Source organism: Mastigoproctus giganteus, chromosome 8 (genome assembly GCF_048544385.1).
Source record: "Mastigoproctus giganteus isolate SK-2022 chromosome 8, ASM4854438v1, whole genome shotgun sequence".
In the NCBI taxonomy this organism is placed as follows: Eukaryota; Metazoa; Arthropoda; class Arachnida; order Uropygi; family Thelyphonidae; genus Mastigoproctus; species Mastigoproctus giganteus.
The window spans coordinates 212,696,687-212,715,923 of NC_143582.1; the positions used below are offsets into that span (position 1 = coordinate 212,696,687).

The 19,237-nt window shown below is 36.9% G+C and overlaps 1 protein-coding gene across 1 annotated transcript in view; it reads left to right on the forward strand.

Annotated features, from left to right (window-relative positions):
* Positions 1 to 19,237, forward strand: part of BI-1 (Bax Inhibitor-1) — an 88,382-nt gene that overhangs the window by 50,587 nt on the left and 18,558 nt on the right. The window contains exons 5-6 of the mRNA XM_090379209.1: positions 7,260 to 7,339; positions 17,009 to 17,109. Coding sequence (XP_090235335.1) covers positions 7,260 to 7,339; positions 17,009 to 17,109 — 181 coding nt within the window. The remainder of the gene's footprint in view (positions 1 to 7,259; positions 7,340 to 17,008; positions 17,110 to 19,237) is intronic.

Below are 19,237 nucleotides of genomic sequence, written 5' to 3' on the forward strand. Positions count from 1 at the left end.
TAAAGAATAAAATTATTATATAGGTATATATTAAAAGGTCAAAAACCACTGTTAGGTATTTCTTTTGGCCTAGGGGCCAAAAGAAATACTGTGAAAAAAAATTACTGGGACACTAATGGCGCCGTGAATGGAGAATAAATTCTAAAATTTTGAAAAGGATCAGTGTTGCTGTTCCAGATAGCAGAAGGTGATCAGATTTTTCCTTAAGCATTATCCAAATATCAGAAATATACCTTTATCGATATACGGATTTGTATTTCTGTCTTTACTGTGTGAGTATTATATAGTCTGTTCTATGATATTGTTACAGCTTGGGATAAGGATCTTTAGAAATTGCTACAGTTATCCAGAAGTTGATCTAAAAGAACTTTTTAATTGAAAATCATCTCACAATAGATGAACTTTTTATTCATTAAAAACTCAATTACTGTTAAGTTCACTTTCAGATTTATTTGGATCACTTATCACACAACAGTGACATAAGTGACCTTTGTTTCAAGTAGTATGGATTCTAAATAAACAAAAAGGAATTTTTTTTTTTAACAGAAAACCTGCTGATTAAAAATGTAACTGTCATATGTATAAGAAACCCCTCCATTAATAATTTTTGTATTTAGATAACTATTTCATGACTGAGATATATAAACCTTGTAGGGAACGTGAAAAGTGAATGAGCAAGGTGTATTTAGCATTAGTAGAGGCATTTAATGTAAGAAAGTAAGCTTTATACACCATCAGCCAAAAAAAAAAAAACTGTTCCCATTTTACCCATCCATTCACTCCAAATATTTGCTTAGTTCTGCCCTTAAATTTAAGCTGTCAACTTCTACAATGACAGATGGCAGTTTGTTCCAGCAGTCAGCCATCTGCTGGGTAACGGCAAATTTCTACACATCTATTCTAAGACTGTCTTTCCTCGATTTGAATTTATGGCCCCTCAGGTGATTAATCTAGGCAAGAGGAATCCCATCAGCATTGAGTTTGCTGAAACCATTCAAGGCCTTATGTACCTCAATCAGATAGATACCTTGTAGGTGTCTGATTGAGGTATATAAGGCCCTTGATCAGATACCTAGTCTGCAGACGCTGCAATTTGCTGAACTTAACCTTTCTTCATAAAAGCAACCCTTTTGTTCCATTCACCAATCTCGTTGCCCTTCTCTGTACTCGTTTCAGCAGCTCTACATCCTTCCTGAAATGAGCCCTCCAGACCTGTATACAGTACTCAAGGTGTTGCCTGACCATTGTTTTATGCAAGAGGATAATCACCTCATCCCTGCAAGAAAAATTCCTGTATATCATTGACAAGATACCATGAGTGCTACTCTACAAAACTCTTTCATTTTCTACCCTCCTGAGTGTATTACTACACAGGGGATATGTTACTCTGGGGTTACTGCTACCCATATGCACTACTTTACATTTGCTAGTGTTAAAACTTCAGTTGCCACCTCTCAGCCCATCTGCCCAACTTTTCTAATCTTGTTTCAGTAGCGTACTGTCATTAACAACACTGCCAACCTTCATATCATCTGCAAACTTGGACCTTAAGCCTGATACACCTTCATTGATGTCATTAATAAATATAGAAAACAATAGTTGACCCAACACCAAACCCTGGGGACTCCACTAATTGCATTAGTCCACAAAGAGTAGTGTCCATTGATTACCACTATCCTCTCCCACTCGACCATCCCTTTATCCATGGCAGCAATTTGCCCTTAATGCCATACTGCTCCAATTTGTACAGTAATCTTCTATGCACAACAGTATCAAAAACATTTCCTAAAATGCAAGTATATATCAAAATTATTTTGTATCCAGTTCCTTTATGACCAAATCATAGTATCCAATCAAATTAGACAAGACTTCCCCTTAAACCCATGCTATGTCCGAACTATAACTGCAATCTTGTCTAGATGAGCCTGCAGTTCTTCTTTAACCAGTGCCTCCATTAACTTTCCTTAGAAGAAAAGTTAAACTAACAGGTCTGTAAGTACTTGTCACCCTTTGATCCTCCTTTGTAAATTGGGGTTACATTTGCACCTCTCCAGCCAATGGGGACCTGCCCTGAGTTTAAGGAAGATCTCATAATGCTAAGGGTTTTCTTACTTCTTTTGCTACTTCCTGTAATATAACTGGATGGATCCCATCCACCTCTGGTGCCTTTATGTTTATCTTCAACAGTTTCTCCTCCACTTTACTCTCAGTTATTACAAAATCATTTAGCTCCCTGCCAGAGTTTGGTAAACGTCTGGCATTCCCCACCCTGAATAACTTCTTGTGATTATGTAGATTCAAAATAATCATTGTTTATCAGCTACCTCAGCAGGATCATCAATAGTCAAACCATTGATATTAAGTGGACCAATCTGATTCATCCCCTTCTAGTGTTTACATAAGTAAAGAATTCTTTGCTGTTTTTCTTTGTATCCTTTGCCAAAGATTTCTCACACCAAACTGATTCAACATTACACTGTTCACCCATGTTAACTGGATGAACTTTCTCAGATTTTTTATTAATTAACAACATAATCCCTCCTCCCTTCCTATCCTTTCTGTACATTGTACTCCACAAATTCCAATTCTGCATTCCTTATCTGTGTGACACCATGTCTCTGATATCCCAACAATATCTCCTTTGTTGTTTTGACCAACACCTCAAATTTATTTACTAAACTTCTAGTATTGGTATACATGCACCTGTTCTTATTCTTCACTAATTCACAGACCTTGTATTTACTTGTTCCGCAATGACTCGCAGCACCTTGTTTTCCAGGCTGCTGCTCATTGCAATAGAATAGTGCAAGAATCGCTTTCACCTGTGCCAGTGGCTACTGTTAATCTATTAGTCTATATCCCTCCCAATCTAGCAGTTTTCCAACCCACCTAACACTGCCTTGTTTGGAGTTTCCCGCTGTACAGGTTGTTTCAAAAGTGGTGGTCAATAATTTAATTTAAAGGTGAACTGTACAGACTACAATATGCAAAAAAAAAAAAAAAAAAAAAAAAGCCTAGTAAACATGGATTCTTAAGCGAATCATCATTTTTGAGATATTGCAATTTCTGGTTGGGATCCACCACTGACAAGGTGAACTGTACAGAGTTGGGATTCACCACTGACTTGTTTGTTTAGGTTAGGTTATGCTCATTCTCTCACTATCCCCTCTCTCAATGCTCTGAGACGTAGTATGCATACTAGTATTTGTCAAGGGATAGTCACCATGGAAAGAGGTTACAGCAACGAAGAGTATGCAGAAATGCACTTCACGTATGGTAAAGCCAACGGCAGTGCACTTTTGGCTGCACGTTTGTACCAAGAAGCATTGTCCCGCTGAAGGCAGCCCAACAGGCACATTCATCAGGGTACATCAATGCCTTAGAGAACATGGGTGCTTTGTACATGGAGTACAAGCAGGTAGGCCCAGAAGCATAACACCTGATGTTGAGGAAAGAATAGAACAAAATCCAGGAATTTTCACAAGGATTGCTCTGCAAGAGTGTACAGAATCATAGCAGTGTGGTAAATTTTACCTTGCCAGTTACTGTACCCCTACTATATCTAGTGTGTACAAGGTCTCAGCAATACAGACTACCCTTCCAGAGCACTCCCATAGTCAGTGGCAGATCTTAACAGGAAATGTGCATCATCTCAAATGGTTCATTTGGGGCCTGGTGTTCACTGAAACTTTTTTGCTTAAGTTTGTACTTTTCACCTTTAAATTATTGACCATTTTTGAAACATCCTGTATAGTGAAGAGTTCTGCTGGGCATGTTTCTGTGCTAGAATTTAATCTAGAAGCTGAGTAACAATCCAGTCTGGTAGTGCCCTGGCTTCTACTACTGCTTTGGTAATTTCCTTCAGTATTAATAGAGAACTGTTCCCGAAATAAGACAGTACTGAAAGAGCTATACAGCACAATTCAACTAAGAAGAAAGACTTCACTGCACTCCGTGGAAGGAATCTGCACAAAGGAATCCTTCCGTGGAAGAGAAGGAAGGCAAGTCTTCTGAAATGTGTTGTATTGAAAAGGGTGCTTAGCTAAAACTTTAATTATTTTAAAGTAAGGATGAAGTTGAAGAAATTTACAGAAATGTTTAGTATTGAGTTGAGAGAGATGGGTTTTCAGTTACTGCTATTTGAAAAAATCATACCACTTTACATGACGCAAATTTCCAATTAATGCAATCTTTTTTTTTCTTATGCGATAGTTGAAAAAGATTTGTATCACGTGTTGGAAGGGCAATAAACAAACATTTGTCTCCTGCTAATAAAGTCAATGCAGGCTTTCATTTAAAAATTCAAATATTTAAATGAGCCAGATGAAAATGTTACTGTGAAGGAGAACCAAAAAAACCAAAACTATTATTTTTAGGCCACCCGAATAGTAAATTCATCTGCTGTGCTGTGTCTTATGTCTGTTAATTGCTCGTGTTCTATGGTTGATTTGTTTGTTTGCTGGATGAAAACCCCCAGTTTCTGGGTGGAAAAACTTGCTATCTATGCCTGAGACAGACTAACTCAGACACGGAGTGAAAAAAGCCCACCAAAGTTCCTCTCGTCATCGACGGGATTCGAACCTGGGCCTTTTCCACCCGGTGTGGTGAGGATGGTGTACCGCAAAGAAGATAACAGTAAAAGAACTAGATAATCTTTTGTATTGTAGAGAACCTCAAACAAAAGGTTTGGGGTTCTCTGTGATATTTATTTCGCCAGGGCCTAGAGAAGATCGTAGGCTATCGGAAATTGATTGATGAAAAGAGAAAGTCAACACTGTTCAAATATTTCTGCAACAGTCATTTCTTCTTTGTGTATTTTATGTCAGAGGTTCCCAAACTTTCTCTGTTCACGGCACTCTTAGTGTCTCAGTAATTTTTTCATGGCACATCTAGACTAAAAGAAATACCTAACAGTTCCGTTTAGTTAGGTCCAAACAACTTAATAAGAAATGTTGAAACTGAACTACCTTGAACTAATAGTTTGTGCAATGTCTGACAGATGTCAAGTAGTAGTAGTGGCATGTGATGCAAGAAAGCAAGTGTATAAGCTTATGCATCAGCCAAAAAAACGCACCATTCCCTCCAAATGCCTGTCCAGTTCCTCCTTAAATTTATTCAACCTATCAACTTCCACAACGACAGATGGAAGTTCGTTCCAGCAATTAAACACCCGCTGGCTAAAGGCAAATTTCCGCACATCTATTCTACGTCTGTCTTTTCTTAATTTGAATTTATGCCCCTTAGGTTTGTAATCTGAACAAGTGGAAGGATCCCATCAGAATTCAGCGTGCTCAACCCATTCAAGGCCTTATACACCTCAATCAGATCACCGTGCAGGTGCCTAGTCTTCAGCCACTGCAATTTGCAGAACTTAAGCCTCTCTTGGTAAGAGGATCCCTTCATTCCCCTCACCAATCTTGTTGCCCTTCTCTGTACACGCTCAAGTAAATCTACATCCTTCCTAAAATGAGGTCTCCAGACCTGTACGCAGTACTCAAGGCGTGGCCTGACCATTGCCTTATACAGAGGTACAATCACCTCCTTTTCCCTGCTAGAAAAATTCCTATATATCATTGACAAAACCCCATGACCTGCCCTGGCAGCCTGTCTGCATTGCTCAGAAAACTTCATATCTGACTACACAACTACTCCCAGGTCTTTCATTTTCTACCACCTTAAGTATAGTACCACACAGTTGGTATGTTTCTCTGGGGTTAGTTCTACCCATATGCAGTACTTTGCATTTGTCAAGGTTAAACTGTGTATCGCTGTGTTTCCCTCCATTTTAAAATATTCTGCAGCACACAGTTTGGGAACTGCTGTTTTATGCAATAAACATTTAATTCCATAATTATTTTCATTATCTTTTACATTGTGTATACAGTTAAAGTTATTTAAAAGGTATTTTTAAAATTCTTTATGGACGTTCCAGAAGGTCAAGGACAAATTATAATTTTTTTCTATTGATTATTATATTCGATTAATGCATTTGCACAATGCACTCAAGAGATGAATTAATTGAGGCCAGCCTGTACTTGTAAGTAGTTTTGTATGATAAATGACTTGTTTTATAATATTTGTCATTGCTCCTGAGAAACTGAGGGAAAATTTCTCAGCTCATACAAATTCTGATATTTTTATAAACAGTAAGTAGTTTGTGGGCCTTAGTGCTTGATGGGAGCTGCTGTATGAAAATCATACAATGGCCAGTGATGGCAATACTAAGGTACAGGGAAATAAAAGTTAATAAATAACCCCCACATCTTAGATTTGGTTTCCTCCCAAAGCTTAAATGCCAATCCCTTTCTTTTGTTAATACAGATATAGTGCTGTAAAAATTCAAAAAAAAGAAAATAAGATTTTTTTGAAGATGAGGGAATAAATGGAGGGTAAACTGCAACTCGTCTAAGACTATCTCAGTACAATAGCACCAACCAGCACAGAATCCAAAAGGATGTTTTATGCCGTTAATTAAATATGCACCAAAATTATATCCAGTTTAAATGATAACACCATTGATTGCTTCTTAAGAGCTTTTTTTATTCGGACAGGTAATATGGATGCTTAGACAACCAAATTTGCAATTTCAATATGTATTTTTGTTTGTTTTTAGAATAACTGTTTAATAATTTTGTTAGAATATTTGTTATTGTAATAAAGTATGAATTCAAGTAATTACTTGTGCTTTGTTTTTTTTTCCTCTTATTTTATTGTGCCTAATTGTCATCAATTTATTAATTTTTTTTTTAATACAGGTATTACAAAAACAGTGTTACAGTTTCATAAATTTAAAGTACTGAAATAGTGGTATTAAGATTTTGACTGGTATTGTGAGCCCTATCTATAAGTAGTCAATTTCTGTTTAGATTATTTTTTTTTTTTTTTTTTTTTTTTTAATCTAACTAAAATTACTTCAAACTAGTTAAAAATAATGTGAGCTCTGCATGGTGAGAGAACTAAGTCTATGAGGAAAGACTTGTTTTTATAGTTTCATTTATTTAACAGCATCTAGGTTTTTTTTTTATTAATATCGTAATATTCCTAAGTTACATTTTAGTATAAATTTTTAATGAAATCCAGTTGAAGCAAAATGTTGCGTTGAATGCTAAATTTCATGTTAACTGATTTCCATTGTAATTTGTGAACAAGTAAATTTTCTAATGAGCGCAAGCTTTTCTTTTATAATTGATAAAACTAGGATTGAATAAATTATTTAAATAACTCACTTCGTTACTTTTCCATTTCCCATCTATTTATAGGAACCTTATGTTCTCTTCTGTCAGTAACAATGCTGTTATCATTAGCAAACTTGTTTATAGGATCTCCACTCCTATTTCAGGTAAGTATTGAAGAGAATGTCATGATTATAGAACATTTTGGAAGATTACAAATACAAGGTGCATTCTTAAAATTTTATATGCAAGGAATAGAGCATTTTAATGTAACCCAGAACCCAACAAATCAAAGGATCTAAGTAAAAAAAATCGCAAGAATACTAAAAAACAAAGTCTTCATAGCCATCATGTGAATTTTAGAACCTTTTTTTTTTCCAATGACCTGCTTCTGTGTAGTCTATGAACTTTATCTTTTATTGTTTATCTAGTAATATGCCAAGAGTTTCATTGCTCTAACTCTTATGTTTCTTTTGTTACAGAACTGAATGTGTGACAAAATGTCATCATGGATAAAGTTGAATATCAATCCATTATCAGATTCCTGTTTTTGCTATCTCTGTTATCTTGCCACACCTGCATTATTCTGATTTGGCACCTTCTGACTTCTCTGGCTGTAGTGGAAAGCATTTTTTGGTAATGCAGAGGTAGTTTTTGCAACAGAAGCAGGGTATCAAGAGAAAAGAGAATTTTCAAAAATGGCATAAGGAAGTGCTGCAAAAAATTGAAGAAATGTCACTTTGGGTGATGACTGCATAGAGGAGTAATGTCCTAAATCTTAACCCCCTTGGGACACGTAACACATGTTCAGAACATTATGTTGTAACATAATGAACTATGTACATTGTTGCTCCAAAACTTATGTCAACATGATCAAGGGAGAAACATCCATCTTTAACTTACTAGTTAGTGTGAAGTTCATATAATGCTGACTTTCTGTTATTGATTATTGGTCTAATATTGAAGTCAAGAGAATCTCATAAAATAAATAACACAAAGAAACATTTTTGCAAATTGCTTTCAGTCAAAGTGAAAAAATCTTCATATGAGCTAAAACATCCTGTAATTCTTTTATTTCAATTCATTCTAAAAAGCTTAAAATATGTCAAGACCGTTTTCTTAGAAAAAGGTATCACTGTGTAGGCTGAATGGACTCTCAAATGGATAATAAAAATAACAATTGGTAATTCAGGTATCATCCACAATGACACCATGCATGTTGTTTTTGTCAATATATCACTCAAATGCATATTGTGAACTTCAAGCTTCCTCCACTGATTTGAACCCTAGAATTCAATGCAAGTAATATAACTGCTTTGGCAACATCATTATACATTGTCTTCAGGCCAGGTTCCTCTCTAATTGAAAAGCACCTTTGCAGTTGCACTACACAAGCACATAAATGAAATGTCTTTGTTCTTGTGTATTGTAGTTGCACAGAAATGTCTATTTTATTTGGTTACTGTGCAGGGTTTGTAAACTTTTAAAAGAAAAAAAGCCAACTAAATTTTACCAAATGGAAAGGTGTCATATTTAATTATATTTATAGTTAATGCTCCACAATTTTCATTTAAAAGATTAATCATTGCAACTGAAAATTGAACATTATGCATTTAAAAAAAAAAAAAAAAAAAATTCCATAACTATTGTATTTCATTTATTTGCCTTCAAGATGTAATTTTTTCATGCCAAGAGTCTTTTCTTTGTAGAGAAGTTGGGAGACTTGTTTAGCAACATTGAATACTGTACGGAATTGTTCTGGAGTTCCTGGATGAAATTTTTGATAATAGGGCAATTTTCTAACTATTACCCTCGGATGTGTGTGTCAAAGGACTGGTGTGGCCTCCAATGTCACATTATTTCTGTTATTTATTTTTTTAAATCTCCAGAGTTAGTTATTCCAGACGAATCCATGATCTCTTTCATGTGTGAACCATTGTTTTTCCCATAACCTATTATTTTCTGTGGTTTTTTTTTTTCGTGGCTTGGCCAATTATTTTTGGCAGAGTTGGTACTCTTTAAGAATGTGCCCTCGTGTGGTTGGTAAGGGATTACTGTATAAGAGATTTAGTTCAGAAAAATGCAAATAAAAGACTTTGGTCCAGTAGAGGGTAACCAAAGTTAAGAGGTCCTCAATCAGTCCATTACTATGTAACAGAAATGTAATAAAGGAAAAAATGCCATATTCTGCACGAGCCAAAACATTGACTTGCCTACCTAATAATCATGTTGGGCACCTTTCACAGTGATAACCACTTGTGTCCTCAGGTATTCTGGACAGGACGTTCTGGAGTTCAGTGATGGAGTGAAGCAATGGCATGGACTGGTGAATGCTGCATTCCATTGCATCCAACAAATGTTCAATGGATTGATGTCAGGAAATTTGGCGGTGCCTCCGTAGCCAGGTAGGAAGGAGCAGCAGTGCGTAGCACACGTTTCTTGATTAGACTGGGGTTCGAGCCTGTCACCACCAAATACAGAGGATGCGGAAAGGTCAAGGAAATGACCACCGCATATTCCCGGAGCAATATGGCCTTAGTTGCTAATGCTCCTAAAAACCAAATAACAAACAATCAGGAAATTTGGCAGAAGGTGAGCATGTGATATACTTGGACATGCTCCTTGAACTTCCTGCACATTGCTAGCCTTGTGACACAGGCACTGTCTTGTTGAAATAATCCAGTGTGATCTGGATTTGGCCACCATATAGGGCAAAACTTTGTCTGAAGCGATGCCAAGGTATATTCAGTGTGGATGAAGGAGGGACCCAGTGATGTCCATGAAAACATCTCTCCTCCAAACCATGATACCACTGCTGTTTTGTTTTTGTCCAACTGTGCAGTATAGTTGCAAATGTTCACCTGCTCACTGTTGAATAGGCACCCATCCATGGAGCTTGAAGTTTGATTCATCAGATCAGGCAACTTTTCTAGTAATCCAATGTCCAGAAACAATTCTTTCTTATTCACTGCAGGCAGGGGTATCTGATGGTCATCAAATGGTGCTTGAACAGGTTGCTTACTCTGTAGGCCTATCAGCAAGAGTATCCTCTGGATGGTATCCTCAAACTTTTCTCTGAGCACCCTGGTTGTGGTCTGCAATTAATTGAGGGATCATGAACAGTCTGTTCTGAACAGCATGTGCCAACTGCTGTTCTCCTCTACTGTCAACTAGTAGTGGTCTGCCCAGCCAGGCACATTGGGTGGTTGTGTGTCCCTGTTCAGACCTTTCCTGCCACACCTTCACTACAGTAGTCATTGAACTGACAATCCTTGCAGATGCTAACCCTGCCTTCCTAGTGCCACAAATCATTCCATTTTAAATTCCATCAGGTCCTTCCCTTTCTCCATTGTACTGGTTTCATATTGATGAATTGACAGGCACTACTCATGCCTTCACTATATCTGCTGCCCTTGTTGCTGTTACTCCTAGGTACTGTCTGATGCATCCACTTGTGGAGATGGGGTGCTCAATGTTTTGGCTCAAGAATGTACATCGTGGGAGGCCAACCTTTTCTGAAGTATGCCACGTTATGTTGAAAATGCATTGCATGCTATGTATGAGTGGATCCAGAAGCCAGGTGACTTCTGGATCTAGCCCTAGATCTCACCTTATTTATGAGTCATGGTGAAGACTAGAATATTCTTACCCTAAGTATTTTTTCTAATATGCTGGTACAAATATTTTTATTTAATTTTTTTTTTTTAAATTGCAGACAGTGTAAAGATTGGGAGAGCTGCTAGCGATTAGCACTTAGAACACCCTTCAGGATGTCTTGAATGGTCAGAAAAGTGGCAGCTATGTTTTAATTTAGCAAAATGCCAAGTTTTATACTTGGGGATAGCAACACCAAAATAACTTTCCCATTTGGTGAGGTTGAATTAAAAACAGTAGAGGAAGAAAGATGTGGGAGATCTGATACTAACAGATCTAAAGTTCTCAGAGCAGTGTAAACAGGTGGCCAGGAAAGTCCATGGTGTTCTGTAAATTTATCAAACAATATCCTATAGAGATAGGGAGGTCATAATCTCACTGTATAAGGCAATTGTAAGATTGCATTTGGAATACTGTGTCCAAGTATGGAGATCTCATCTGAAAAAAGACATTGAGCTTCTTGATCTCACTACACGTCATTCGTGTAGTGAGATCGGCAAAAGGGTGAGAAAGACTTTGATGCTATAGGTTACAAAGCTAGCAACCAGGCACCTTAGGGGGAGATCTGATTGTAGTTTATAAGGCTCTGAGATGAGGTTAATAAAATGAAAGGTGCTATAAATTAAAATTACAGGAGAAGTGGTTTAGTCTTGATTGTAGGAAGCTTCTTTTTCTTTTTTTCCCCCTTTTTTTTCCTTATCCAGTGAGCTGTTGATTACTGGAACAGGTTGCCTTAGCTTGAGGCTGATAGTTTGAAGAAATCCAGAGGTTAACTGGTTAGCTACCTACATGAGGAGGGAAACATTTTATTTTTTTTGCCAGTGGAGTGAGATCAAGAAGCTCAATGTCTTTTTTTTTTCAGACGAGATCTCCATATACGAGATCTCTATATGGCAAGGAAGACGAGATCTTCCTTGCCATATAGTGCAAGGAAGCCTGTGGCTTCCTTGCACTATATGGCATATACTAATATCCCACTACTGATCTGCACCTAGTGCCTCCAAATTTTTTTTAATAACTGTAAATAAATTTTTTGTAAAGTGCTCTTCAAAAAATAAATGAAGACAATTTTATATTTATAAAATTTAATATAGTTTGATGAATAAATGTTCATCCTTATAGAATGTGCCATGAGCAGCTCACTAACATCTCTCTGATTAAATTAATGATCCATAGTTCTAATTATGAAACTTGGGTCAATTTCTGGCAGTGAAAATGGAAAGTTTTTTTTTAGTGGGGGGGGGACTTTTTCCCCACTTGCTACTCAGTTTACAGTTGCTGCCTTTCCACCCACCATGAGGAACCTAGACCTTTTCTATATGGAAAAGGTCAAGCTGCCTGCTAGATAGAAGGGGTTTTTTTTTTTTTTTTTTTTGGAGGCATGTCACTAACAACTGCATGTCCCACAAGTTGGCTTCCCTGCTCTAAATCATTAGTAGAGTTCTACTTTTTAGATTTGATTGTCGGGCTAATGGATCATAGCTGTAGTTTTTTGATAATGGGGCATATAGCATTGTTCCATCTATATCATCAGAACATAATAGAAGTTCTGGAGGTAGATATCTGCACTATACAAAAACTGTTTTTTGAAATGAATGAGGACAAAACCATAGGGAGAAGGATCTCTGAGTGGGTTTTCTTTTTTTTTAATTCCTCACAGAACATTGCTTTGTATCAAGAAATTTCATTAAAAAACTTGACACTGAAGACCTCACATTAATTAGGTTCAGCATAAATTCACAAATTTGCTTTATAGTACTTTTCATTCCATAATTTATACCTGTACATGTATACCAATGCTAGAAGTGTAGTAAATGAACTTGAAGTGTGGGCCAAGACATCAAAGGTGGATATTTATTATTGGGATATCAGAGACGTGGTGTCACACAGATATTAGGAATGCACAATTGGAATTTGGGGAGTTCAATGTGTACAGAAAGGATGGATAGGAAGGGAGGTGGTGTTATGCTGTTAATTAAAAAAAAAAAAAAAAAACAATCAAAAGAAGTGCATCCAGTTGATACAGATGAACAGTGCACTGTTGACTCAGTTTGGTGTGACTTAAGCACTGCGAAAGCAAAAATAAGAGTAGGAGTGTGTTATAGGCCTAATGTCTCGGAATGAGTACATGGACAGTTGCCCAAAGAAATAATGGGCTAGTAAATCAGAATGTCTTATAATGGGGGATTTTAACTTCCCAGATATTGACTTGCACTTGTGGGTTGGTCACCTGCACACTAGTAAGACTTGTAGATTTATTGGATGATTGTTTTCTGCAGCTGCATGTTCGAGAGGCAACCAGAGAGGGTATTACTCTTGATCTGGTAATCAGCAGTGATCATTCGTGTATTAAGAACTTGCAGGTAAAGGAATCACTAGGTGGCAGTGATCACAGTGTACTGATGTGGGATTTACTTAAAGATATGATTGCCATCAGGGGTAAAGGAAAGGGTTTTTGCTTCCATAAAGGTCAGTACAGTGGTCTCAGTTTTTAAATTCTGTACAGTGGGATCAACTGATGATGTTACCAACAGCAAATTCTAAGTTGGAAGCATTCAAGGAATTAATCGTGGAAGCTATTAAAAGTTTCATCCCTATTAAGAAGTATTGTTCAAGGTTTAGGCCTAAATGGTTATCAAATGAACTAATGAGATTCGTGACAGAAAAGAAAAATGCATGGGATGCATATAAATTATCAGGCGACACAGCCTATGGCAGATATAAGCTAATCTGTAATCAAGTCACAAAGGAGGTTAGGCAGGCGAAGGCAGATTACGAGAAATCTTTGGCAAAGGATGCTAAGAAAAACAGCAACGATTTCTTTTCTTATATAAACTCTAAAAGGAAGGGGATGAATCTGATTGGTCCACTAGATATCAATCGTTCATGATCCTGCTCAGATAGCAAACAAACTGAATGAGTATTTTGTATCTACATTCACACATGAGGAGTTATTAAGGTTTGAAAATGCCAGAAGGTTATCAAATTGTAGCAGGGTGCTTAATGATTCTGTAATAACTGAGAGCAAAGTGGAGGAGAAATTAGCCATAATTATGAGAGCATCCTTGGACTCAAGGGAGGTCCCCACGGACTGGAGATGTGCAAATGTATTCCCAGTTCACAAAGGGATTGAAGGGTGACAAGAGTAATTACAGACCAGTTAGTTAACTTCTGTTCCAGGTAAAATAATGGAGATACTGATTAAAGATGCATTGTAGGATCATCTAGACAAGACTGCAGCAATAATTCAGACACAGCATGGGTTTGTTAAGGGAAAGTCTTGTCTGACAAATTTGATAGGATATGTGGTTAAAGAGGAACTGGATGCAAAAAATAATTATCATATACTTGGATTTCAGGAAAGCTTCTGACATTGTGTGCATGGAAGATTACTGTACAGATTGGAGGAGAATGGTATTAAGGGTAAGTTGCTACAATGGAAAGGAGGATGGTTGAGTGGGAGAAGACAGAGGGTGGTAATTAATGGGTGCTGCTCTTCGTGGACTAATGTTATTAGTTAAGTCCCACAGGGTTTGGTGTTCGGTCCACCACTGTTTTGTATATTTATAAATGATATTGATGAAGGTATGTGAGGCTTAGTGTTGAAGTTTGCAGATGATACAAAGGTTGGCAGGGTTGTTAATGACAGTGTGCTACTGCAACAGGATCTAGAAAATTTGGGCAGATGGGCTGAGAAGTGGCAACTGAAGTTTAACCTTGACAATTGCAAAGTACTGCATATGGGTAGAAGTAACCCCAGAGAAATGTACCAACTGTGTGATACTACACTTAACGTGATAGAAAATTAAAAATACCTGCGAGTAATTGTAGTCAGATATGAAGTTTTCTGAGCAATGCTGCCAGGGCAGGTCATGAGGTTTTGTCAATGATATATAGGAATTTTGCTAGCAGGGAAAAGGTGATTGTCCCTCTGTATAAGGCAATGGTCAGGCCACGCCTTGAGAACTGCATACAGGTCTGGAGGCCTCATTTTAGGAAGGATGTAGATTTGCTTGAACGTGTACAGAGAATGGCAAGAGGATTGGTGAGGGAAATTAAGGGATCCTCTTACCAAGAGAGGCATTAAATTCTGCAAATTGTAATGGTTGGAGACTAGGCACCTGTGCAGTGATCTGATTGAGGTGCATAAGGCCTTCAGTGGTTTGAGCGCTCTGAATTCTGAAGGGATTCTTCCACTTGTTCAGATTACAAACCTAAGGGGGCATAAATTCAAATTAAAGGAAAGGCAGATGTAGAATAAATGTTCGGAAATTTGCTTTTAGCCAGCGGGTGGTTAATTGCTGGAACAAAACTTTCATCTGTCATTGTGGAAGTTGATAGGTTAAATAAATTTAAGGAGGAACGGAACTGGAAAAACATTTAGAGGGAGTGGTTGTGTGAAAATTTTTTTTTTTTTTTTTTTTTTGGCCGATGCTGCATAAACTCATACACTTGCTTTCTTGCATCACATGTCACTACTACTATTTGTCCAAGCTAAAGTTCACTTCAATTGTAACGTACAGATTTATGACAATAAATATATCCTGATCTTATTTTATTTTATAGGTAATATCTGTGTGATATAATTAAAATAAAATGCGTATCGCTGTAAAATATTATGCCTGAGGCTTTTTTTTTTTCACTCACTGAGGTAAATGGTTATAGAATTAGAACCATTTACTTTGCTCTGTGGATTTTGTGTGTGTGATAAAATACATGGGCAGTTTTTTCTAAAATCAAAGGCTTCCTTACTTCATATGGTTAATACTAATCCTTAAGTAATGTATCTAATCAACAATATATTTGGCAGTACCTTTTTCACATGGCTCACCACTTGCAGCTTAAAATCATAGGCCACTTCTGTGGGCCATGATTTTAAGCTGTGAATGGCCTTTTTTGCACTGTATGTAGGGCCTGGTTTCAAGTTCTATTTGTTTGACAAGAGGAACATTTATGCCCCCACCCCACCAAAAGGCTGAATTAATTCTCCATGGTTTTGCTTTCCAGAAAGCTTGGTTTTTCATCCAATAAAGCAGCAAATCAACCATAAAATACATAATTTATATACAGAATATGGGGATGCCTCATGGCATTTGCAGCCTTGGCAAAAAAATAAACCAGTGATCCAAACATTCCCCAGGGACCAAAATAGGAATTTTATAAGAATTTGTTTTGAGAACCTTTTACTTCTAAAGGTCAGGCCAAAAATGAATTTAAATATATTTTACCACATCAAGAACAGTGGGTATCCCAGCAGGCTCATAAACAGAACCATAAAAACGTCAGAAGAAAAATTCAACATCCCTTGATGATAAGGACAACACTATGTACATTCTGTATATACCCTCAATAAGGGAACAAAAAGCAAAGCTTACCAGAAAGCAATATAATAACCAGATTTTTGGGAACCAAAGCAATAAAAATTCTTAAAAACCTCTATCTGTTACACCAAAACCTAGGACTCATGCAACTAAAGCTCCTATTTACAGACTGGAGAGGATATAATCCCTATGTTTAATGGAATAGATGGAGATGGTCTGTGAGACTCAAAGAACAGACGGCCAATAGCAGAATAATAAAATCAGATCTGCCTTTCACTCTGTCACAGACAGAGGGACATAGTTGGAACTTATCTCAAACCTCAGTTTTAACAGCAGAGTGATTCAAAAATAATTATAAAGTATTTATGATAGGGCAATAAAAAACAACAAACTGAAACAAAGGGGATACAGATGGATAAGAACCAAATCCCCATCTTCAAAAAAAAAAGTCCTGAACTAATTAAAAAAAAAAAAAAAAAACAGCAGAAATAGTACTACAAATGCCCATAATCAAATCAACTTTTGCTTCACTTACTGCAGTGGAATCTAATAATTATACATTTTTCTCAATATTATCAGAAAAATGTATAATTGTTAGATTCCATTAGTAATAAATTGATTCTAAATTTTACCTGTGTGAAATGCTTTTATTTCAAGCATTTAGAACATGGATTGTTACACCCTGTTCTTGTCACTAGCAGAGGAATAGAACTGATATAAAAAGGGGATTGTACTTTACATGCCTATTTCTTGCATTATGGCTTTAGCTGTTGATGCACTGTTAAAAATCAAAAATGTATAGTTTTCTTCACCTAATGAATATGTTTTTGAGACTGATTGTGAATTTTTTGTTTATTACAGATACATGTGTACTTGGGTTTGTTTGTCATGTGTGGATTTATCATGTATGATACCCAGCTTATAGTGGAAAAACGTCGTGCTGGAGACCGTGATTATATTTGGTAGGTGTATTTTCACGTTTGTGAAAATTTTAATATTTATATTGAAAGATTAAGGGGTTTATTTGTTCATTTTATTGATTAGATGTTATTAATTATTTTTATATTGGTTTTCATATAAGTTTGTCTCCTTAAGATGTAACATTCTCTTCTTTTTCATGGCATCTAACACAGCACTACAGTGTGGCCTGTAGAAAATGGACTTATACTAGAAAAAATGATCCCATGTTTGAGTAAACTAACCGTGGTTTATTCAAAATAACTTCCTCCCACAGTTCACACACTGCACATGCTCAGGATATCACCTGAAAAAACTAAACTCATACTTTTGAAAGGAAACCTAAGGAGACCCCTCCCTCCAAATTAAAATTAATGGAAAAATCATAATGGTATCAGAACTAAAATACCTAGGGGTTGTTTTTGACTCAACATTAACTTTTTATCCCCATTGGCATATGTGGCAAAAAAAAAAAGTGAAACTATGCAGGCACAATTGCAAATTCAGGCAAAGAATCAGTCAGGTTGACTGGGGGGGGGGCTCAAAAGGACTCCTCTGGCAATCATATACCGAGCAGTGTTCTTGCCTGTCATCACCTATGGAGCCGGTGCGTGGCTTACCCACATGGCTGTAGTTAAAAACAGGAACAAATTAAGACAATTCAAAAAACAATACTCACTATCACCAGAGCATGTTGCACTGTGAACCAGTACTGCAGGTGCTCTCCCACTTTACTTGGAAATAGCCAAAAGAGTCTTGTACTACAGACTTAAGAAGGGCATACCTGTGGAAACACAGCCAATAACATCAATGCTGAAAGGAAAAGAATAGCCACAAAGTTTCATGAGTTATGGCAAACAAATTGGGAGCAGGAAACCAGAGGTCTGGTTACCAAAAGGTTTCTGCCATTTTATATTGACAGGTCATGGCTCCCTAAAGGCCAAATTAACTTCCTTAGGGCTGGCTGATGACCCGAACTGTACCTGTGGTTGAGAGTGAGGACTGGGCATACATTGTTCATGAATATATAATTTATGACATCCCTAGAACTCGGTTAATATTAGAAATTGCCCCCCCTCCTCAGGGGACAAGAACTTTTTATTCATAATAAAAAGAGAACAAATATAAAGCTTTCATGAATTTCACACAAAAGATATTTGAAATTAACAATAACCAATTACTAAAATGCCCATCCCTCGCCACACCCAGATGATGACATTTCAGAACTGATAGGGTGGCTGTATCCAGCACCCTGACACACCAGATTTTGACTGAACTGGATTGTTAATCTGGTTTAGTCAAAATCTGGTGTAAAGCAGGGCAAATCTAGGTTACCCCAGATTTACCCTGCCTTGTGTAGGGACCTGGGGGTCCCATACGTATTAGGAAACCATGAAGGGAAATAAATATACAGCCAGCCAGGGTAGCAACTTTTCTGAAAGATTTTAAGTAAACTAGTAGCAAGGCGATGCAATGCTGAACGAAAGAAGGATGAATGAAATGATTTAAATTGAAAGATGTGAGTGAATGTGCTGGGCACTGAATGAATGTAATTGAGTGAAACTGAAATTTTGGTGAAAGGCTGAAAATGTCAAATTGGTCAAAGAGTGACCCAGCAGGTAAGCGAGAGAATTAAATGATTTTGGTAAAAGAGAATGAATGAGATTGAGAACATGAAATAAACATTAGTTTAGTATTAGATGATTAGAGAATAATATTAACATGCTAAGCTAACTACTAACAACATCAACACACCCACTGCATACCTCCCTGGAATGAAAGATATTTGACTGCATCCCAACTGAAAAATAATAGCAAGTTGTGGAACCTGAGGTGCTACCACTTCTCATTAGCAGTGCAGTGAGAATGAAATAGAATAAGTGAAAAGAATGGTAGTGTGAGTGAGAAAGAAGACATCATTAAAATCTTTAATAAGTTGCATAAATACCAGCCCTTATTTTAACTGTCCTAATACTTTAATTACTGTATTTAACTAAATTTAATTTCATTATCTTAAATTACACTACACACCATTGCACCCCCTGCCCTGGTGTGGGATAGATGTATGTGTGGTAAAAAAAAAAAAAAAACATTTACAGAAAATGTAAAGGCGCCTCTGTAGCCAGGTGGGCA